The sequence below is a fragment of the Pezoporus occidentalis genome, unplaced genomic scaffold, assembly GCF_034315485.1.
Source record: "Pezoporus occidentalis ecotype Australia unplaced genomic scaffold, CSIRO_AGI_Poc_V1 ctg175, whole genome shotgun sequence".
NCBI lineage: Eukaryota > Metazoa > Chordata > Aves > Psittaciformes > Psittacidae > Pezoporus > Pezoporus occidentalis.
In genome coordinates this window covers 1851235-1873354 of record NW_026913586.1, presented here as the reverse complement: position 1 = coordinate 1873354, position 22120 = coordinate 1851235, and the positions used below count along the sequence as shown (strand labels likewise).

Genomic DNA, 22120 nt, shown 5'->3' with positions numbered 1-22120 from the left:
TCCGGGTGATGGAAGCCATGTCTGTAAACCCCTGCAGGGAGGGGATAAGGAGGAGGGAGCCAGGCTCTCCCAGCGGTGCTCAGTCCCAGGACCGGAGGCCATGGGCATACAGTGGGCACAGGGACGGGGACCCTGGACATGCTCCCCCGTGCGCGAGTGACACGTGCACGGCTGCCCACGGTGTCCGGAGGGTTCTCGGTCCCTGGAGGCTCTGGCCGTGCGGCCGGGCCAGACCCCGCCACGGCCGGTACCCGCCGTCCCGGTTCCCGCGGGTGCCCACGTGTGGCGGGGGCGTGGCGGGGCCGCGGGGGCCGCCGGGAGCCGCGTGCGGCCGCGGCCCGTCCCGGCAGCCCCCGCGGCCCATCCCGAACCCAGCGGCCCGCGGCGGCGCGCGGAGATGGCGGCGGCGGGCGCGGAGGAGCGGCGGGGAAGCGCGTGGGGCGCGGCGGGTCCCGAGCGCGGCCCGGGCCCGCTGGGCTCGCTGCTGAGCCGGCTGCCGCTGGCGCCCTCCCCGCGGCGCAGAACCGCCAGCCAGTGCCAGCCGGAGCCGCCGCTGCTGCGCACCAGCAAGCGGACCATCTACACGGCCGGGCGGCCGCCCTGGTACAGCGAGACCGGCGCGCCCGTGGACGAGGCCTTCGTCATCGGTCAGCGGCGGGATGGGGCTGGGGAAGGGATGGAGCTTGCGGCCCGGAGCCGGGCTGGGGCAGGGATGGAGCCAGGGCTGGGGAAGTGATGGAGCCAAGGATGGGGTCTGGAGCCGGTGCTGGGACGAGGTAGATGATGGAGCCAGGCCCTGAGCCACGGCTGAGGGAGTGATGGGGCCGGGCTGGAGCTGAAGCCGGGCACTGATGGAGCCGGGGCCTTCGCGGTGATCCCCTTCTCACCCCCAGGCTTGTGCGGTGGCAGTGCCTCGGGCAAGACAACAGTGGCAACACGGATCATCGAGGCGCTGGACGTGCCCTGGGTCGTGTTGCTCTCCATGGACTCCTTCTACAAGGTGAGGGCTGCCACGAGGGCAGCACAGAGCAGTGGCGGTGCTAGTGGATCCATGGGTCTGGCGTGGCAGTGATGGGGTGTGGGGGCTCTGGCATGGCACTGAGTGGTGATGGTGCCTGCAGGTGCTGGACGAGGGGCAGCAGGCTCTGGCAGCCCGCAGCGACTACAATTTTGACCACCCTGATGCCTTCGACTTTGAGCTGCTCGTCAGTGTCCTCCGCAAGCTCAAGAAGGGCAAGAGCGTGAAGGTGCCGGTGTACGACTTCACCACGCACAGCCGCCGCCGGGAGTGGGTGGGTGCCATGGGGGAGCTGGGATGGGTGCCATGGGGGAGCTGGGATGGGCGCCATGGGGGAGCTGGGATGGGCACTGGGGCGGGCAGACTGGGTGAGCACTGGGGAGCAGGGATGTCTGTCGGCAGGGGTAGGGAGTGTGGGGGCTGTGGGACCTGGGAGGGCACAGGGAGGGAGGGGCTCCAGCCATCAGGGGTGTTTCTTTTGGGGGGGGGGTTGAGGTGTGGAGGCAAGGAGGGGGCAGGGAGACATGAAGATGGAGATTGAAGTGGGGGCCAACCCAGAGTGCAGGGAGAGGCTGCAGTGGGGAGCATGGAGTGCAGAGAGGGAAGGAGCTGGGATGAAGGCAGAGGTTTGGGGCTCTGGAACAAGGCTCTTTGTCAGTGCAGGGCTGGGATATCAAGTGTAGGGATCAGAATAAGGGCCCTTAAATGTTGGATGATACAGGACAGTTATAGGGAGTGCTGCACATGGGTGGCAAGAGCCTGGGATGCGTCAGGGGCTGAGGGCTTAAAACTGACAGAGGGTAGACTTAGATGAGATATGAAGAAGAAAAGAAATTCTTCCCTCTGAGGGTGGTGAGGTATTGGTCCAGGGTGCCCAGAGAAGCTGTGGCTGCCCCATCCCTGGCAGTGTTCAAGGCCAGGCTGGACACAGGGGCTTGGAGCAAGCTGCTCTAGTGGAAGGTGTCCCTGCCCATGGTAGAGGGGTTGGAACTGGATGAGCTTCAAGGTTCCTTCACACCCAACCCATTCTGTGACTGTGCCATCTGTGCTGAGTGCTGGCCTTGCCGCAGTGGGTGTGAGGTGGGCAGGACGAGCACAGCTCTTATCTGCCCACAGAAAACAGTGTACGGGGCCAACGTCATCGTCTTTGAAGGGATTCTGGCTTTTGCGAACAAGGAGTTGCTGAAGGTATCGCTCGCTGCCTGGTGCGGCTGGTGGCCCATCTTAGTGTGTGGTGTGGCAGGGGATGTGCAGTGGTGTGCTGCAGTGGGATGGGTGCTGGCCTGGCCTGGCCCTTGATGCTGCTGGGGCAGGGTGATGGGTGGGGGCTGCCGAGGGGGAGGTCACCCTCCTGCCTGCTGGTAGAGCCCCTCCACATCTGAGGCTTCAGGAGAGGCAACGCTGGGCTCCCTCGCCGTGGGGGTCAGACCTGGCTGAGCTGTGGATGAGAGGAATGCAGCAGGTCTGGTGGGGGGATGCATAGGGGGTGCTCACTCTTCCCAGTTTTCCAGCTCCTGGACATGAAAGTGTTTGTGGACACGGATTCTGACATCCGGCTGGTGCGACGGCTGCAACGCGACATCATGGAACGTGGTCGCGATGTCGCGGGTGTCATCAAGCAATACAACAAGTTTGTGAAGCCATCCTTTGAGCAGTACATCGAGCCCACTGTGCAGGTTGCCGATATCGTGGTGCCCAGGGGTGAGACTGCTGCATTTGCCAGACCTGACCCCAGCTCTGGCAGCAGGTGTCCTAGGATGGGGTTGGGTCAGTGTGCCTCTGACTCAGCTTCTCTGCTCTGCTGTCAGGTGGGGAAAACTTTGTGGCCCTAGACCTCATTGTGCAGCATGTGCACAGCCAGCTGGAGAAGGTGAGCTCTGGGCTCTTTGATTACTGCTAGTGCAGGTGAGGAGGAGGATTCTGCACAGAGGGGAGGATGTGGGTGCTCAATAGCCCTGTGCTTCTGGAGCACGCAGAGGGTCTAGATGTCACCTCTCTACAAAAGGTCTTGGGGCAGACAGAGCTGTGACACAGGGGCTGGGGAAACTGGGACAGGTCTGGGTACAGTGACGCCTGGCACTTGCAGTCTGGCCTGGCCTTGTTCACATGCTGTCGTCCTGGAGAGCTCTTCTGATCTCGGCTCTCCCCGCTCTGCTCATCCTGGCTGTGCCACATCAGTCTGCCCTTGCCTTCCGGCTCTGGTGTTCCTTCTCTGGGTTTAACCCCAGGAGAAGCAGTGGGAGCTGGGCCAGGGCTGCTGTGGGTGATTGTGCCTGGTGCAGTGACTGTGTTTCCTTTCCTTCCGATCTTGCCACACTGGATGACTCTGCTCCACCACCCAGCGTGAGATCACTGTCAGGTACGTGGAGACCCTGCCATCCACAGAGGGGCTGGTTCTGGGCTGGGGGTGGAGGGCCACGAGCACCCTCTCTTCCCCAGGTCCTGCCTCTTGTTGTCCCTGCTGGCCAAAGCTTTGCTGAGGTGCCTGAGCATAGCTGCTCTTCCTCAGCTGCCTAGGTGGCTGCCCTGCATTCACCTTCTTGGGGGTCATCACACTGTGGCTGCAGGCTCCTGTGTGAACCATCTCACAGCAGCTATGCTTTGACTCCTGTGACCAGTGCACTGCCTTGTTTTCATCCCTTTCTGGAGCACAGCTCCTGTCCTACTTTCTGGGTTGTCCCAGGCTGCTCCCTTCTATGGGAGAAGGGCCCTGAACAGTCCTTGTTCTCTGGGACTTCACATAGCCTCAGAGGGACAGTCCTTGTCCCTAAAGGTCACTGCAGCATGGGCAGCCCAGTCCCAGGGTGCAAGGCCTTCACATGCAGAGATGCTCCTCCTGTTCCCTGGGTGCTGGTATAGAGGCTTATGTGTACAAGGGCTGCTGACAGCTGGATTTGTTGTCAGGGGAGCTTTGCCCCACTTTTATGGGTTGGTACTGCTTTGGAATCTCATACCTGGTACCAGTCTTGGGGCTTTCCTGGGGATCAAGGTGGGAAGACCAAAGCACTTTCTGATGTCCAGCCTGTGCCGTAGGTTCTCTGTGAGGAGCCTTCCTTTGGCCAGGGGCCATGTCCCACTCTGTGGTGTGTCCAGCGCAGTGGCTCTGTGTGCCTGTGCTGTGCAGCTCTGATCACTGCTGCCTTGTTTCAGGGCAGCTCTGGCCTCTGCCCACCAGGGGCAGCCCCTGCCGAAGACACTGAGCGTCCTGGAGAACACTCCCCAAGTGCGAGGCATGCACACCATCATCAGGTAGGTCCCTGCCTCCTTTGGAGTTCCCTTCCTGCAGAAGGGCTGTTCTGTAGGATCACACTACAAAACCTGGTGTCAGTTTTTCCTCATCTGCCTTAAGGGCTTCAGCCATAGGGGTTTTCTTGGATCAGGACTTAACAGAGCTGACTCCACCCTACAGACGGTTTTTTGGCAACACTCAGCCTGTCTGCTCTGGGGTGACTTTTGAGCAGCTCTTTCTTATGATGAGAGGAGACTGGTTAGCTCTTTGCTAGCTGGAGCACAGGCATAGTAGCTGGTGACATGGGGTGAGGTGCCCTCACTGCCCCTCTACTGAGGCACTTGAGTTTAGAGCCAGCTTAGAGAAGACCCAGGCTGCTGCTTCCATGACTTGATCTTTTCATTCCTCACTAATACTCCTTTTTTCTAGGTGACAGTAGCACTAGTGTAGGGTCAGGAGCTGAATCCTGTGGGGCCACTAAAGACATTCCTCATTACTGTGGTTTAGAAGCTTGCAACCCCTGTGTTTCTGTCCCTGGGCTGTAAACCAGGAAGGGGATGCTGAGCTCTGCTGTGCCTGCTCACACTGTGGCTGGTTACCAGCACCCCTTTGTTGGTTTAGAGAACTCAAACGTGACTACATGCAGGTGGTGTGCCTCCTGGTGGGAAACAAACTGTTCCTTCCCCAGGCTCCTCCTGTGACTCCTCCTTGTGGCAGCGCAGGCTCCAAGGGCCATTCACAGCAGTAAAAGCCTGGTGATGTGGCACCTTATGCTCAATGGGCAGAGACGTGTGCCAGTGTCTGAAGCCCATGTGTCTCCCCACTAGGCTGTGCGCTTCTAGTAGCTCCGAGTTCAGGTCACTAAGGGAACTTTGTAGAAGTTATGACTGTGTCCCTTCAGTGTCTCCTTGCACTGCTGTGGCATCAGCTTTCTGATGGCCTGAGATGATTTCTCTAGCTCATCCGCTGGCTGTGCTCAATGATAAATGAAGGTGGAAGGGAGATCTTGGGGAACAGCACCACCAGAGGCTAAATGTTGTTTGCTTGCAAAGGAGCACTTTTCCCTTTCCTGGGGTCATGCAGGGTGAGAAGAACCAGCCAGCCTTTGTGCAGCAGCCCACCCATCTCTAGCCTTCCTGCTCAGAGGCACTGGCAGGGACCTTTTACCTATGGCTCCTCCTGTTTCCTTGGGAGAGCTGACAGCGTGACACTGCTGTGTGCTCTCTCAGAAGAGTGTGAGCAGTGCCACAGGCCAGGTTGAACCAGTCCGTGTCTGGAAGGGACAGCACCATGGGCAGACATTGGATCCTCTTTCATCTGTAGCTGCTGTTCCCCTCTTCATCCTTGAAGTCTGTGTGCCTGTGCCTTGCTGGGAGCGGTGTGTTGTGCCTCCGCCTTTATGCCACAAGTGTCTAATAACCTTAATCTGCTTGGACTTAGGAGTTTGTTCAGCTGCCCTGGGAGGGAAGGGACCAAACCCGTCTGGACTGTGGTCAGATTCCAGCAGCGCTGCTGATCCCGAGTTACTGTACTGGAGCTGAGCTCAGGGAGCTGGCTGGTGTGCATGGCAGGGCTGTGGGGAGGCAGATTTTGCCTCTTCCAGATGGTAAATGAAAAATAACCATGCTTATGAGGGGCGTTGACTTGGCCTGTCAGCCACCCCCTCAAATCCTGCTGCAGCCCAGGAAAGCAGGGGAAGCTGAGGAAGTGCTGTTACCAAGATCTCTAAGCTGAGGAACTCACTCCTGTATTTGGTGACAGCAAGGCAGCTTGTATTCCTGGTGCTTGTAGGTGATGCTTGGCAGTGCTCACGTGTTTCTGCATGACTTCAGTGTGGTGTGGAGCTGTTAAATGATTTTCACATGTGACCCTCTGGGCTTCCCTCTGCTCCCGAGGCACTGCTTCCTGCCCTCTGAGGTTCTTCTGTGCTTGATGGAGAGGCTCAGACTGTCAGGGGATCAAATGCACACCTTTTGCCAAGCTTCCCGCACCTCTGTGTGTGAAGTTACTGTCCCTTGGCAGATCTGATCTCGTCTTCATGCTGGCTGCCACGGTGCCATCATCCCCATTCCACAGTGGGACCCCTTGTGGGGTGCTGGTGTTCCCACCAGCACTGCCTTTTGGAGTGCCTTGGCACACCCAGCTTGGCATCTGTGGATGCACCAGGGAACTGTGAACTAGGATTTCCCTCCAGCCTCCCTTCTTCCATCCTGTCTTCCCCAGTGCAGTTCCCTTGGATGCAGCCTGTTGATCTTGGCTTGCCACGCTGCTGCCAGCCAACGTGGTTTCCCTGTTGTTCAACACTGGAGGCTCTTCTGTGATTCAGCCTTCTGTCTGTGAGGGCCCTCCTGGAAAATTATGTCGTGGCAGCAGATGAGCATCTCACCGAGTATAGTCAAGGCAAATTCAGGCTTGGCATCTCAGGGAGAAGTGGTTTCCAGAGCAATTTTCTCTTATCATGGAGAGGCAGAAACCCAAACATAGTCCTGCACTAGAACAGCTGAATTATTTTATTCATTATCAGTCTAAGTATCACAAAATCACACAACAGTTTATCTGGAAGAGGTCTTAAAGCTTATCCAGTTCCAACACCCGCCATAGGTAGGGACACCTTTCACTAGACCAGATTGCACCAACATTTGAACACTGCCAGGGATGGGGGAACCTGTGCCAGGGCCTCATCACCCTCACAGGGAAGAATTTCTGCCTAAGATCTTATCTCTGTCTTCCCTCTCTCAGTTTAAAGCCATTTCCCCTTGTCCTGTCCCTATAGGCCCTTTTCAAAAGCCCCTCTCTAGATTTTTTTGTCAGCCCTTATAGGCACTGGAAGCTGCTCAAAAGTCTTGCCTGAGCCTTCTCGAGGCTGAACAAGCCCAGCTCCCTCAGCCTGTCTCCAGAACAGAGCTGCTCCAGCCCTCAGAGCCATCTCCGTGGCATCCTCTGGACTCGCTCCAGCAGCTCCATGTCCCTCTTGTGTTGTTGCCACCAGAGCTGGATGCAGGACTGCAGGGGGCTCTCACCAGAGTAGACCAGAGGGGGAGAATCCCCTCCCTAGACCTGCTGGTCATGCTGCTGGTGATGCAGCCCAGGACACGGTTGGTTTCTGGGCTCAAGCACACACTGCCAGGTCATGGTGAGCTTCTCATTGGCCAGCACCCCTAAGTCCATCTCCTCAGGGCTGCTCTCAATCCAGTATTCTCCAGCCTGTGTTTGTGCTTGAGACTGCCCTCACCCAGGTGCAGGACCTTGCATTTGGCCCTGTTGACCTTCATGAGGTTCACACTGTCTCACCTCTCCAGCCTGTCCAGGTACCTCTGTATGGCATCCCTTCACTCCAGCATGCTGACTGCACCACACAGCTTGGTGTCATCAACAAACTTGCTGAGAGCACCCTTGATCCCACTGTCCTTGTCGTTGACAAAGATACTGAACAGCACTGGTCCCATTACTGACCCTGAAGAGCACCACTCATCATTGGTCTCTACTTGAACATTGAGCTGTTGACCTCAACTCTTTGGGTGCAACCATCCAGCCAATTTCTTATCTGCCAAATGGTCCATCCATCAAATTCATGCCTCTGCAGTTCAGAGACAAGGATGTTGTGTGGGACAGTGTCAAATGTCTTGCACAATTCCAGGTAGGTGGTGAAAGCTGGTCTTCCCTTATCCACCAACACTGTAGCCCCATTGTAGAAGGCCACCATGTTCATCAGGCATGATTTGCCCTTAGTGAAGCCACATTGAGTGTCTCGCATCACCCCCTTATTGTCCATGTGCATTAGCACAGTTTCCAGGAGAATCTGCTCCATGACCTTCCCAGGCACTAAGGTGAGACTGACTGTTTTTCCTTGGGTCTTCCTTTTTTCCCTTTTTAAAAATGGGGGTTAGATTTCCCCTTTTCAGGTCAGTGGGAACTTCACTGGACTGCCACAGCTTCTCAAATATGAATAATGGCTTGGCAATTTCATCTGCCAGTTATCTCGGGACTCATGGATGCATCTCATCCAGTCCCATGGACTTGTGCTCCCTGGGTGACTTTGAACCTGATCATCTCCTACAGCAGGCAGTTCTTCATTCTCCCAGTCCCTGCCTTTGCCTTCTGTGACTTGGGTGGTGTGGCTGGAGCTCTTGCTGATGAAGACTGAGGCAAAAAAAACCTGAGTACCTCGGCCTTCTCCATGTCCTGGGTAGCCAGGTCTCCTTTCTGGAGAGGGCCCACGTTTTCCCTTGTCTTCCTTTTATCACCAATGTACCTATAGAATAGGAGAGTGTAATAATGCTGTGGGTTGTATCTTCCCACTTAACAAAATGCTTTGGTATCCAGTCCAGATCACCAGCGTCAATTGAAGCATTTTGTGCCACCCATCAGGACTCTGTTGCACCTGAACAGTCCTTTCTGCACCCAAACATCTCTCAAGCATCTTGCACTCTCTTTGCCACAGGAGAATGGCATTTCCTTTCCATCGCTTGCATCTTGGTACCCACATGTTCATGGAAAGCATGCTCAGGACATCCCCTGCAGCACAGCCTGTGGGTGGCGTGGGTCACCCACCTCTCTTAGCAAGTTTGCTCTGGCCTGAGCCTTTGGACTTTGTGCTCCACAGGACACGTTGTCCTGTGCTGGAGCTGCCCTTGAGAAATGTGATGCTGTTGGTGCTTCAGTGAGGGGCAGAGCGAGGTCCTTCATGCATGCCAGGAAGTTGCAGACACTACAGAAGTGGTTCAGATGTGAAACCTGTCTATGCTCAGGTTTCCTGGGGGCCTGAATGTTACAGCTGGCTTTCAGCTACGGACCCTCCTGTTCGTGAACTAAGCTGATATGACACTGTGTTCAGGCTCCAAGCCAGATGCTGGTCCCTGTCAGGCCACCCAATGCTTTCCTGCCATCCCCTGCAGGAAAGACTGGGATCCTAGGGAGTGGGTGGCTGCTGTGCTCAGCTGGGGATTCCCAGCTCTCTGTGTTGTGATTTGGCTGAACCTCCACTGAGGGGTTGGGCAGTGCCTGAAGCAGTGCATGCTCTTGGGCTTTGCCTGGGTGATGGCAGGAAGGTGCTGTGAGGTCATTGGGTGAGCAGGTCTGGTGTCCCTTTGGGAGCACTCTTGGCACGGAGGCACTGCTGGAGCAGTCCCGTTCTCTGACTGCTGCAGGGAGGGTCCTCCACTGCTGCCAGGGAATGTTAGGGCTGCCCTCCCTTGCAGCACCCTTTCCCCTTGCATAATCAGCAGTTGCTTGTCCCTGGTTCCAGAGAAGTCCCTTGGCTGTCTTTGCCCATGCACAAAAAGGGAGGCACGCTGAGGCCTTTGCAGCACAGGGCCAAGGCTGGTCCTCCATCCCTAATGGATACATCCTCCATTATCGCTCTCTACAACTACCTGAAAGGAGGATGGAGAGAGGAGGTGACTGGTCTCCTAAGTAACGAGTGATAGGACAGGAGGAAATGGCCTCAAGTTGCACCAGGGGATGTTTAGACTGGATATTAGGAAAAATGTCTTCACTGAAAAGATGGTCAGGCACTGGAAGAGGCTGCCCAGGGCAGTGGTAGAACCACGCTCCCTAGAAGTGTTCAAAAAGCGTGTACGTGAGACCCTTAATGACATGGTTTAGTGGTGGACTTGGCAGTCCTGGGGTAACGGTTGGACTTGATAGTAAAGAGCTTTTCCAGTCTAGTTAGTTCTATGATCCTATGGTCATCAGGATGTCTTTTGGAGGCTGCGGAGGATCCTGCCTCTGTGGGAGCACCAATGGGCCTGTCCCATGCAGGTCAGAGGCTGGTTGCAGCTTCCAGCTGGCCCTGTCCATGCAGAGCAGCCCCATGGCTGGTGTGGGGCTTGTCAGGGATGACTGCCTGGGGAAGCAGAGCTGCTGCAGGCTCTGTTCCTGGAGCTCGGTGGTGCTTCCAGAGCTGCTGTGGGTTAAGCCCATGCGTGGGGAGTGCACATGCTGACAGCCCACCCTGAGGAGCTGTAGGGCTGATACCTGTTTCTTTCAGACCAGAACTGATCTTACAACTTCTCTAGGAGCGCCTTGCTGTCCCCAGGCTTGTTGGGAATGTCCACATTAGGTTTTCTGGTCATTGCAGAGCTCTCGGGAGTGAGTTACCCAGGTAGCTGCAGAAGTATCTCCAGACAGTTGTGACTGTTTATCCTTCTGAGCACTGTTGGCTGGGGTGTCTGTCATTGTGGAGAGATGTGAGAAGTGGCAGAGATGTCTTAAAATACAGAGTAAAAATATTCAATATCCTTCTGCTGCTTCTGGACTGTTGCCAGATCCACCTCTTCCATCTGGAAACTGGCAAATGTCTGAAGGGTTCCTTTGTTCCTTACATCCTCCAGAATGTACCAGGGATACATGCAGGCTGCACTGCTTTAGGCACAGGTCACAGAAGAGAAAGCAGATTTCAGCTGTGTCTTCTTAAAGAGAGTCCTTCAGTGTCAGCCTGCCCTTGCTTGTTGTTCAGCCAGGGAGCCAGAAGCTTGTTCTCAGACTTCTCCAGTAAAATGATCCTTATGTTACAGCCTGTTACTGGCTCTTTTGCCAAAGCAGCCACAGACTGGGAGAGGTTTAGATAGATGTTGTTGGGGTCTTTATGGTCACATTTCAAATGACAAGCAGATCCCAGATTCTGCTCTTTTCCTGCTGAGTGACCTCTTGGTACTTTGCCTTCAGGCACTTGACCCTGACAGTGCTGGTGGAGGAGCTGTTCCATTCATCTGGAAATACCCCGAGTAACACAGGACAGAGACAGTCCTGCCTGTCATTAAATGGAGCTCTGTACACACTTGTGTTACTGTGCTTTGAGATCCGTGTGTTGCAGGAAATGCAAGGTTTTGTGCAGTGTTTTCTTCTATGTGGTGAACAAGTTCAGGTACAGCACATACATGTGCTGATGGTCAAAATGCTGCCCACAGGAAAAGACAGCCTCATCCCCCTCTGCCCAGCACTGGGATTATTGTGTGGGCACGTACAGTTCCTTTACTCCTCCTGAAGGAGAAGGAGAGGTTTCCTCTTAATTACAGCCTCATTGTGGTTTTACTGCTTTTTATTTATTGTATTCCTTGCTGCCCTCAGCACTTAAGGGTTGTGATGAGATAATGCCAGGTATTTCAGAATCCGCCTGGTTCCTGGCAATAGTTTATCTTGGCACAGAGATGGAGAGGAGTTGAGAACACATCAGGTGTTTTCCCATCACTGGTGTCAGCTAACCCAGCTGCTCTTGGCTGTGCTGCTTCTGTGCAGAGGTGTTCCTGGAGCTGGCTGTGCTGCTGTGCTGTGGTCTGTGCTGGAGGTGCTTTTGTCCTGCCTTTTGCTCCCCTTGCAGGACCCGTGCAAAACCCTTGCTGCTTGTTCCTGAGTCTCTGTTGCCTCAAGAACTGATGGTGCTGCCTGACATTGTGCTGCTGTCGTCTCCCCTTTTTCTCCTGGCTCTTTCCACACAGTCAGCAGTTATGTCGTAAATGTCCAGCCCTGCAAATCCTCCCAGCAGAGATTCAGCAGCAATTACAGGTCATGCTCAGAGCGAGTAATGCTGTGCCTCTCTGCTTGCCTCTCAGGCACCTGCCTCATCTCTGCTCAGGTCAAGGCGCACATCTGTACCAGGCTGCTGATGTTATGCTCACTTATCCCTCCTTTTTGCTGTTGGTTTCATTCCGTTTGCTAGTCCAGCTAGCCTGCCATGCAGAGTCAGCTGTGAACTGTCCACCATGTCCCAAAGAGCATTGAGCAGCACCGTGTGGGATCCTTTTACTTCATCCAATCTGCGTGATTACCTGCATGCTTTATATCCTCCTTCCAGGGGAACTGAACACAATTTTTGACTATATAGTCCTTTCTAGACAGCAGCACCATGGGTCTTCAGCAAGCCCAGAAACAGTGGTAATTACTGTATCTCCTTCCTGAGAGCTTCCAGGTTCCCACTGGCTGCTCTCTGTGCCGTCCTTCCTCTAGAGCCCTGTTTGCCATGTGGTGGAGCAGAGACTCTGCTCTCATCTCACGCAGGCACCTTCCTTCAACAGGAACAAGGACACAACCAGGGACGAATTCATCTTCTACTCCAAGCGCCTGATGCGGCTGTTGATTGAACATGCCCTCTCCTTCCTGCCGCTGAAGGTGAGCTCCTGGCCCACATCACCCCCTCCTGAGCCCCCGTGCCATGCAGGGTCCAGCTTTCTCTACACTCCCTTCTCCGTTTCTGTAGTCGGTCACCGTGGAGACACCTCAGGGGACCACGTATGAAGGGAAGCGGTTCCACAGACAGAGGGTGAGACACTGTCCCAGTCTCTTTCTCCCCATGAGCACATGGCTGCCCCATCTTGGGTTAGCATGGACTTGGGAAAACCTGGTGGCTCCAGGATCTGTCCCTGTGCAGATGGGCTGCTTCCCTCTTCCGCAGTGCCAAAGCCGCAGGAGCTCGCCAAAGCTGCAGGCGCTCACCAGAGCAGCTGCTTCCCCTGCACAGTGCCAGGCAAATGTGTTCTCATCCCTTCCCCAGATCACTGGTGTGTCCATCCTGCGAGCAGGGGAGACCATGGAGCAAGCCCTGACTGCTGTGTGCAAGGACATCCGCCTGGGCAAGATCCTCATTCAGACCAACCATGACACGGGAGAGCCCGAGGTGAGCAGTGCCGATGCCCCAGCACAGACCCCTCGGCACTGTGTGGTGGTTGGGTGGGTGACCACTTCTCCTTCCCTTCACAGCTCCACTACCTGCGCCTTCCCAAGGAGATCAGCGAGGACTATGTCATCCTCATGGACAGCACTGTGTCCACGGGGGCCGCGGCCATGATGGCAGTGCGTGTCCTGCTGGTGAGTGGAGAGGGCATCAGAGCATGGGGTGGGACTGACACGTTGGTTGGGTCTCACGGCTCCCGTGTGCTGCAGGATCATGATGTGCAGGAGGACAGGATCTTCCTGCTGTCACTGCTGATGGCGGAGATGGGGGTGCACTCTGTGGCCTATGCCTTTCCCCGTGTCCACATCATCACCACTGCTGTGGACAAGAGGATCAATGAAGAGTTCCACATCATCCCTGGCATCGGTGAGGACAGAAGAGGGTGGCCTGGGCTGTGGGCCTTCACCCCAGCTGCCTGGCTGGGGCTCTAAGCTGCACTGAGGGAGCCCTGGAAGGGGACTGCAATGGGACCACTGCCACTGCCTCATTCTGTCCCCTCATCCTCCAGGTAACTTTGGGGACCGATACTTTGGCACCGATGGACCCTCTGCCTGGTGTGAGAGTGACGGCATGGACTGCTGAGCTGGCTGGCCATGGGGCCACCACCCAGGCTGGCTACAGCCCCCAGGAGGGGCTCTGAGTTGCCAGCCTATGCCCCCCACCTGCAGCCCCCAGCTCTCTTGCCTGCAGGCCGAGCCCTTGCTGCCTGCCCCCCTTCCACCTGCAGGAGTAGCCCCTTGGGGGTCAGAGGCAACCCTCCAACAAGGGAGGGATGGTGTCAGGGTGTTCCTCACCTCTGGCCCCTGCCTCTGTGCCCCAGGCCGGCCATGCTGGCGGGAGGGAGGGGTGGTCTCCCTGCAGCTTGTGCCTGAGGGGCCGGTCACCCTCTTCCCTGGGCACTGGGCAAGCTCCCGTGCTGGAATCTGTATTTATTTGTATTTATTTGAGCAGCTGCCCCATCTGGTCTCCTGTGGGCAGGCCAGCTACTTGAAAAACATCAGGGATTGGGAACCAAGGAACCACCTTGTCCCCACCGCTCTGACACTCCATCCCAGGGGAGTGGGGCCATGGCTCCCCAGCCATCCCAGGCTTGGCTGTGGGGCCATGATCTCCCCAGCCCTGGCCATGGTCTCCCCAGCTGCTGCTGCCACCCTTGTTGCTCAGGTTCTTCTTCAAGATGGTGGCAGTGGCTTCCCCTTGCCCTCTGAGGCAGCGGGAAGAGAGCAGGGCCTGGGGCTGCAGGGCCTGGCCCCTGTCCCCACTCTGCTGGCTCTGCTGCACCCCACCTCTCCCCCCCGCTGCCCCGGCTGCCTTCATTTTGTACCCCAATAAAGGAGCAGCGCAACCCTGTCACCCCAGGCTGCCACCTCCTGCCTGTACTGGGGCTGGGCACATGGGGACAGGGTGGGTAGGGGTTTCTACCACGTGCGGCGTGTCACCATGAGCAGGGCTGCATGCCAAGGGTGTCACTGTGTGTAGGTGTGATGGGGGTGTTGTCTCGGGGGGGGGGGTGTATGTTGGGGGTGTTTTAGTGCAGGGGTGTGTGTGATTGGGATGTCATTGTGTAGGGCTGTGTGAGAGGGGTATCGGGGGGGGGGGTGTCACTATGTGCAGGGGGTGTGTTTGATAGAGGACTTACTGTATATGAAGGGGTGTGTGTGTGTGATGGGGGTGTCACTGTGTGGGGGCTGTAGGTTAGGGTGGGTGTGTGTGTGTGTGTGTGATGGGGGTGTCACCGTGTGGGGGCTGTAGGTTAGGGTGGTGGGGTGTGTGTGTGTGATGGGGTTGTCACCGTGTGGGGGCTGTAGGTTAGGGTGGTGGTGGGGTGTGTGTGTGTGATGGGGGTGTCACCGTGTGGGGGCTGTAGGTTAGGGTGGTGGGGTGTGTGTGTGTGATGGGGGTGTCACCGTGTGGGGGCTGTAGGTTAGGGTGGTGGTGGGTGTGTGTGGGTGGGGGTGTCACCGTGTGGGGGCTGTAGGTTGGGGTGTGTGTGTGTGTGATGGGGGTGTCACCGTGTGGGGGCTGTAGGTTAGGGTGGTGGGGGTGTGTGTGTGATGGGGGTGTCACCGTGTGGGGGCTGTAGGTTAGGGTTGGGGGGTGTGTGTGTGTGATGGGGGTGTCACCGTGTGGGGGCTGTAGGTTAGGGTGGTGGGGTGTGTGTGTGTGATGGGGGTGTCACCGTGTGGGGGCTGTAGGTTGGGGGGTGTGTGTGTGTGATGGGGGTGTCACCGTGTGGGGGCTGTAGGTTGGGGTGTGTGTGTGTGTGATGGGGGTGTCACCGTGTGGGGGCTGTAGGTTAGGGTGGTGGGGGTGTGTGTGTGATGGGGGTGTCACCGTGTGGGGGCTGTAGGTTAGGGTGTGTGTGTGGGGGTGATGGGGACTGTCAGCGTGTACAGGGGATGTGTGTGGGGGGGGTGTTACCGTGTGAGGGGGGGCTCAGTGGGGGTGTCACCGTGTCTGACGGTACGTGGGTACCAAGCGGCTGTCCCGGGTCTCCTGGGCCTGCAGAAGGGCAGCTCCCCCGAGGAGATTAAGAAGGCCTACCGGTACGGCGGGGGGAGCGGCTGGGGCCGAGCGGTGCGGGGACCCGGGCGGAGGGGGGGCCCGTCCCGGTGATGGGAGAGGGGGTGTCGGGCTCCGGGGCCCGTCCCAACCGTAACTCCCCCCCCCGGCAGGAGGCTGGCGCTCAAGTACCACCCAGACAAAAACCCCGATGACCCGGCGGCGGCCGAGCGCTTCAAGGAGATCAACAGCGCTCACGCCACGCTGAGCGACGAGGACAAGCGCCGCCTCTATGACCAGTACGGCTCCCTGGGGCTCTACGTGGCCGAGCAGTTCGGCGACGATGCTGTCAAGCACTACTTCCTCATGTCCAAGTGGTGGTTCCAGGTGAGCTGAGCCCAGCGTGTCCTGGGCTGCCCTCATGGGGCTTGGCTGCTGGTGTGGCTCTGGTGGTCTCATGGGGCTGCCATCCCTTCCTCTGCAGGCTCTGGCTCTGTGCTGCGGTGCTCTCACTTGCTGCTGCTGCTGCTGCTGCTGCTTCTTCTGCTGCGGGACGTGCAGCCCGCCGAAGGAAGATGAGTCCTACAAGTACGTCGACCCCAAGGACCTGGAGGCGCAGATGCATGCAGAGGACAGGGGTGAGTTGGGCTGTTTGTGTCTGTTGCAAGCCCCACCTGGCTTTGTCTTGTGCAGGACTCCGGGGGGAGCTCCCCCCACTTCATCTCATGTGGGGACATTGCTCTTGAGGCTCAGATGTAGCTGCAGCTCTTGTGTAACAGCCAGCCCTTGGTGTTTCTTGTCTGGATCCTGACTGGTGATGGTGATAGAGGGAACCACTGCACAGGTTATGGCGTGCCTTGTCCTCCCTCAGTTGCCCCTGGGCCAGGACCCCATTAAACCTCTGCACTGTTTGTGGCGGAGAGACAATTGGGCCTGAGGCATGGAGCGTGAGGAGCAGCCGTACTACATGCTGGTTTCCTTCCCTGGGCCCTGGCCACATTACTGTCTGCAAGGACTGCCACTGGGGGACTTATGCTGTTTTCTGTGGGGTGGGAGCACTGCCGCAGTGGGGCCGGAGGTTTGGGAGTCTTGGTCTATGGGAGCCTTCATGGGGGTGTTGGGACATCACAGATACCTGCTCAGCACCACCATGGGATGGGACTGAGTCACTGATCGGGCCACTCTTCTTTTCCAGCTTCACAGATACCTGTTGTGATGCAACCCCCACCTGCCAGCGTGGAGCCCTTGCCAGCTGTCAGCACCAGTGCCTGAGGCTGCCCTCGGTTCTGCTGGCTCCCCAGGACTCTGGGAGGAGATCCTCCTTTGGGACTGTCACTTTCCAGGACCACGGTCATGCCACCTGGCGTGGCTCTCCAGCCTTAGGGTGGTTAGAATCTCAGGTTAATTTGGCCAGCATCAATGCAGAGGCTCTTCTGCCCCTGCTCAAGCTCCAGGGTGATGCCCCTGTCTCCCAGCACTGGTGGTGGAGGTGGCCTGGAGCCCACTCTGCTGCACTCGATCCCCAGTGCCTCACCTGCTGGTGGCCCAAGCAGCTGTGAGTGGAGACTTCTCCAGGTCAGGCTCCATAGCCGGGCACGTCTGAGACCGTTAGCACTGTAACTTCTGGGGCTGGGCTGAGCCCCCCACCTGCCCTCACAGGGACCCTCCTGATGGGTGCTGGGTGCCAAACGCTGCTCATGGGGTTAGGGTGCTGCCTTCTGTGCCCCCTTCCTCTGCCCTGCCACAGCCCCGGGGCACTGGCTGCACCCCATGCTCACTGCTGCTGGCAGGCTCCCTGCAGGGCTGGGCCCCGTTCAGGCACTTTCCTTGAGTTTGTATAGGTTTTATGCACCATTAAAGGATGACAGGAGGGGAGTGTGTTTCTGGGTAGTCTGTTTCATCGGGCTGCCTGAATGCTCTGCAGCAGAATGTGCCTCTGCCTGGCCCTGTATTGATAGGGAGGGGGTTATGGCTGTGGGTCCCACAGGAGTGAGGGGCTGAGCAGCGGGGGGAGTGGGCAGGTCATGTCCCAAGAGCAGCTTGAGGGGGTGCTTTCTCACAGGGGTGGACATCATTCTCTTTTCTGTCACCTTTCTGGGACAGCTGTGTCCCCCAGCAAGTGCTGGCCCTGTGGGGGCTGTGCTTCCCCCCTTCTCACTGCTGTGGGGCATGGGGTGGCAGGAGCCTGGCTGGTCACCCTTGTCCCACACTGGGGCATGTGTGCGGACTGTCCCTGCTCATGCAGTCCCTGGCTGCCTGCGTCCTAGTGGGAGATAGCTGCTCCGAGCAGGACTGCTTGGTTCCTGCCCTGCTTTCTTGAGAGCTGTGTCTGTGGGCCAGGGATGGACTGTCCCATCCCAGGGGGAGAGGGGCAAGGGGACACAGCCTCTGCCCGCAACTGCATGGGCTCTGTCTCACCCCCTAAATATAGCTGGAGTGTCAGGGCGAGTGCCGGGACCGGGCTGTTCCTGGCACCAGCTCTTCCAGGCGCCCAGCCATGCTGCTGCTGGTGGCGCTGGCACTGGATGGAGCCGTGGGGTTTTGGGGACCGGAACCCCAGCCTCCTCCTAGCCCCGCCTGAGCTGCCAGTCCGCAGAGCCAGCTGGTCCCGGTGGGATCAGCCAGTACCCGGGATCAGCCGTTGACCGCTGTAAGCCGGTCCCGGTGGCGGGGTCAGCTGGTGCCCGGGGTGAGCCGGGCCGGGGGCGCCGGTGGGGGCCTGCCGCGGCGCCGTGACTCAGTGTCACCCGACGCCGCCGACAGCTGCCGCGGCCCCGGCGGGGCTGGGAGGCTAAAATTAGCACTGGGCTTAGCGGGGCCGGGGCTGGGGCTGAGGTTGGGGCAGAGGCAGAGCAGACAGCGGGCGGACGAGGCCGGAGCCGGAGCCGGAGCGGGACAGTGGTCGGCAGAACAGGATCGGGCCGGGCCGGGACCGCGGCGATGAACTTCGCGGTGGGGCTGAAGCCGCTGCTGGCGGAGGCGCGGAACATGGAGAGCCTGGAGAAGCAGCTTATCTGTCCCATCTGCCTGGAGATGTTCACCAAGCCCGTGGTGATCCTGCCCTGCCAGCACAACCTCTGCCGCAAGTGCGCCAACGACGTCTTCCAGGTGCGGTGGGGCCGGGGGGAGAAGGGGATGATCGATCCGACCCCGGTCCCGGGACGAGCCCCCGGGAGAACTGGTGGGGGGCGGCCAGATAGCGTCGGTACGCGGGGGCCGTGTCTGTGCCCGTGCCCGTGTCCTTGCTCGTGCCCATGTCCTTGTTCGTGTTTGTGTCCGTGCCCGCGGGGATGCGGCACCCACTGCCAGGGGGTAGGGGGCAATCCTGCTGGCTCCCACAACCAGCGGCAAAGCGTGGGGGGCTATTGGCAGCCGGGGGCTACGGGAGGTTCGTGGCCAACCCCTGCTATGCCCTCCCCAGGCCTCTAACCCACTGTGGCAGTCGCGGGGCTCCAGCGCGGTGCCGTCGGGCGGCCGGTTCCGATGCCCGTCGTGCCGCCACGAGGTGGTGCTGGACCGGCACGGGGTGTACGGGCTGCAGCGGAACCTGCTGGTGGAGAACATCATCGACATCTACAAGCAGGAGTCGGCCAGGTGCGAGGAGCCCGCGGGGCACCCCACAGGGGAGAGAGTCCCGTGCGTGAAGGGGAGCCCAGGGGGGCTGCGGGCAAAAGGCTGGGGGTGGGAGTACGTCTGGAGTGTGGGAGTGACAGGGCCCACGGTTGTCTGGGGTGTCTCTGGGGCCGGGGTGTCCCCAGGGGCTGGAGGTGTCCCCGGAGCTAAGGTGTCCTACGGCTGGGAGTGCCTCGAGGGCCAGGGGTGTCTTGGTACTGGAGGTGTCCCTGAGGCTGAAGGTGTCTCTGGATATGGAAATGTCCCTGGAGTTGGGGTGTCCCCAAGGGCTGTGATGTTCCTGGGGATGGAGGTGTCCCTGGGGCTGGGGCTTACCATGGGCACTGGTGCCTGTTCCCCACCACAGGCCCCTCCATGCCAAGGCCGAGCAGCACCTCATGTGTGAGGAGCATGAGGACGAGCGGATCAACGTCTACTGCCTGCGCTGTGAGGCGCCGACCTGCTCCCTCTGCAAGGTTTTCGGGGCACACAAGGACTGTGAGGTCGCACCGCTGCCTGCTGTCTACCAGCGCCAGAAGGTGAGTGGCCCTGGTGGCCCACAGGGGACTGGGGGACCCTAACCCAGTCAGCTGGTCCTCATACCCATCCCATACCTTCCCAGAGCGAGCTCAGCGATGGCATTGCCATGCTAGTGGCGGGGAATGACCGCATTCAGGCCATCATCACACAGATGGAGGAGATCTGCCACACCATTGAGGTGAGACAGGACAGGGGGTGTCCCTGGGTGCCACGTTGCTGGTGGGGACATGGCAGGGCCAGGGCAGGCCCTAAGCAATACGGTCCTGCAGGAGAATGGCCGGCGGCAGAAGCAGCACCTGGGGCTGCGCTTTGACTCACTGTACAGCATCCTGGAGGAGCGGAAGAAGGAGCTGCTGCAGAGCATTGCGCGGGAGCAGGAGACGAAGGTGCAGCTTGTGCGGGGCCTCATCCGCCAGTATGGCGACCACCTGGAGGCCTCCTCCAAGCTGGTGGAGTCAGCCATCCAGGCCATGGAGGAGCCCCAGATGGCTGTGTACCTGCAGGTCTGTGTGGATATGGTCTGTGGAGTGCAGGGGTCAGGAACCTCCGAGGGGGCTAAAGCTGCTCCCAGGCTGTGCTGGGGAACTGGGCAGGGGCAGGTCCCTCCCGGGGGTCTGGGACTGCCCCACGGCTAGGGGGAACTTGGGTCAATCTGAAGGATTGCGGGCTACCCCTGGGATGTGTTGGGGGGGGGGGGGCTGTGGCATCTGGCTCCTGGAGTCCCCAGTCCCATTCTTTCAGGGAGACACTGACCACTTCCCCCCCTTTTCCTCCACAGCACTCCAAGGAGCTCCTGAAAAAGTGAGTAGGGCCAGGAGGCATGGGGTTGGGGCAGTGGCAAGGTGGGGGGCACAGAGCTGGGGGCACAGGGGGCAGCATGGGGGCTTGGCTATGGCTGGCCCTGCTGGGCCATGGTTGGGGGCACAGCACCCCTTGTGTCTTGGACCCCGGCAGCTTCCGGGGATCTTCCTGCCCTGCAGGATCACAGACATGTCCAAGGTGTCGATGAGCAGCCGCCCAGAGCCCGGCTATGAGAACATGGATCACTTCTCCATCAATGTGGACTATGTGGCGGAGATGCTGAGGACCATCGAGTTCCAGACAGGTGCTGGTGCTTGGACAAGCACTGCCATGTTGGGGGGGACATGGGACTGCCCAGGGCAAGCAGTGCTCAGATGGGCAGAACCCTCCACTGCCTCATGTTCTATGTGGGGCTGCATCCCCTCTTGCACAGGAATGGGGCATGGGGCCCCTCTGCATTGCCAAGGGACCCTTCCTGGCTCATGGGCTGCTGTGTCCCACACCAGGGCAAGGCTCCTGGGCTGGTCACATCCCTCTTGGAGTGTCTCCAGGCTGCCCACACCATAGGGAGGGGGGGACCCGGCTGACCTGTCCCCTTGTGCTGCAGAGCCGCTGGGCGAGGATGAGGTGGATGCACTTGGAGATGGCAGTGAGGCTGCGGCAGATGAGGACCGGCTGGAGAGCCTGGAGGCACCTGATGCTGCAGAAGGTGAGTCCCTGCTATGCTGTGCCATGCTGTGCTGTGCCATCCTGTGCCTGGCTGCTGTGCTTGGTCCCAGGGCTGCAGGGGCAGTCGGGGCAGCAAGGCCCAGGGGCTGGGACTGCCATGCCCATGGAGGGAGGGACGGACATACCCAGTGTCCTGCCCAGTGCTGTGTCTGTGCCATGGCCTGTGTGCAGCTGTGCAGGTCCTTCAGTGTGACAGGGCCCCTGTTTCCAGTCTTGTCACCTACTTTCCTTCTGCAGATGTGGCGCCGAGGCAGAAGCCGGTGAGCTCCCCCCATGGTGAGACCCTCACTGGGACTGAGGTGGGGGGGACACACGGGGCCAGGTCATGGGGTGCCTTGGGGCAGAGGAGGCACCTCAGGGGGGACAGAAGAGGATGGGTATGCAGATGGAGGAATTCATACCTCAGGGCTTCCCAGGGTGCCTATCTCCTTGCCTGTAGGGGCTAGAATGGGCATCCCTGGGTCCCCACCATGTGGGTCTGAGGCTGGTTTCCTGCACAGGTCAGCACTGAACAGGTACCATGGAGCAGCATTGGCATCACCAGCTCACTCCTGCCCCTCCAGCTTTGCTGCTGCAATTCCCAAACACCGGAGCTGCCTCTCTACAACATTAAACGCGTGAGGACTTCATCTACGGTGTTGTGTGTGGCCAGGGTGGGCACCAGGGCTGCCCCCAGTGTGGTTCCACACCAGCTCCATGGGCTCCAGCCTGGACGCAGCCCCTGCCCCACTGAGTTGTGCCCCAGCTCCACCACCCAGCACTGTCCTAGGACCACACAAGAGGGTCTGTGTCCCCAGGGAGCCCCAGCACGGCTCAGCTCCAGCATCCCAGGAGTGGATTGCAGCCAGGAGCTTCTCATCTCCAACCTTGTGCATGGGGCTCTGCCGCCCTGCCTGCAGCCCCTGCCTGGGGGTGAGAAACTGCATCACCCTTGAGCTCTGCAGCCCCCCCACTGGACACCATCTGGGCAGCACTGTCCCCTGGGTGCACCAAGCAAACAGCGCTGGGATGAGCTGGCTGA

General features: G+C 58.9%; 3 protein-coding genes across 3 annotated transcripts; all 3 read left to right on the top strand.

The window, feature by feature from the left end:
* The first annotated feature begins 382 nt into the window (after positions 1-382).
* On the top strand, positions 383-13967 carry LOC134161514 (uridine-cytidine kinase-like 1). The gene is made up of 14 exons (XM_062614424.1): positions 383-647; positions 894-1000; positions 1122-1292; positions 2135-2206; positions 2530-2719; positions 2827-2888; positions 3361-3377; positions 4169-4267; positions 12260-12353; positions 12442-12504; positions 12736-12858; positions 12942-13049; positions 13125-13281; positions 13424-13967. The coding sequence occupies exons 1-14, from the start codon at positions 398-400 to the stop codon at positions 13495-13497; spliced, it is 1587 nt and encodes a 528-aa protein (XP_062470408.1). The 5' UTR covers positions 383-397; the 3' UTR covers positions 13498-13967.
* Positions 13968-15288: 1321 nt separating this feature from the next.
* DNAJC5G (DnaJ heat shock protein family (Hsp40) member C5 gamma) lies at positions 15289-17297 on the top strand. The gene is made up of 4 exons (XM_062614437.1): positions 15289-15461; positions 15591-15804; positions 15902-16055; positions 16613-17297. The coding sequence occupies exons 1-4, from the start codon at positions 15289-15291 to the stop codon at positions 16687-16689; spliced, it is 618 nt and encodes a 205-aa protein (XP_062470421.1). The 3' UTR covers positions 16690-17297.
* Positions 17298-18089: 792 nt separating this feature from the next.
* TRIM54 (tripartite motif containing 54) lies at positions 18090-21650 on the top strand. Its single transcript, XM_062614436.1, has 10 exons — positions 18090-18525; positions 18839-19011; positions 19397-19568; positions 19652-19747; positions 19839-20072; positions 20348-20370; positions 20550-20674; positions 20978-21079; positions 21337-21375; positions 21600-21650. The coding sequence occupies exons 1-10, from the start codon at positions 18358-18360 to the stop codon at positions 21608-21610; spliced, it is 1143 nt and encodes a 380-aa protein (XP_062470420.1). The 5' UTR covers positions 18090-18357; the 3' UTR covers positions 21611-21650.
* The last annotated feature ends 470 nt before the right edge of the window (positions 21651-22120 follow it).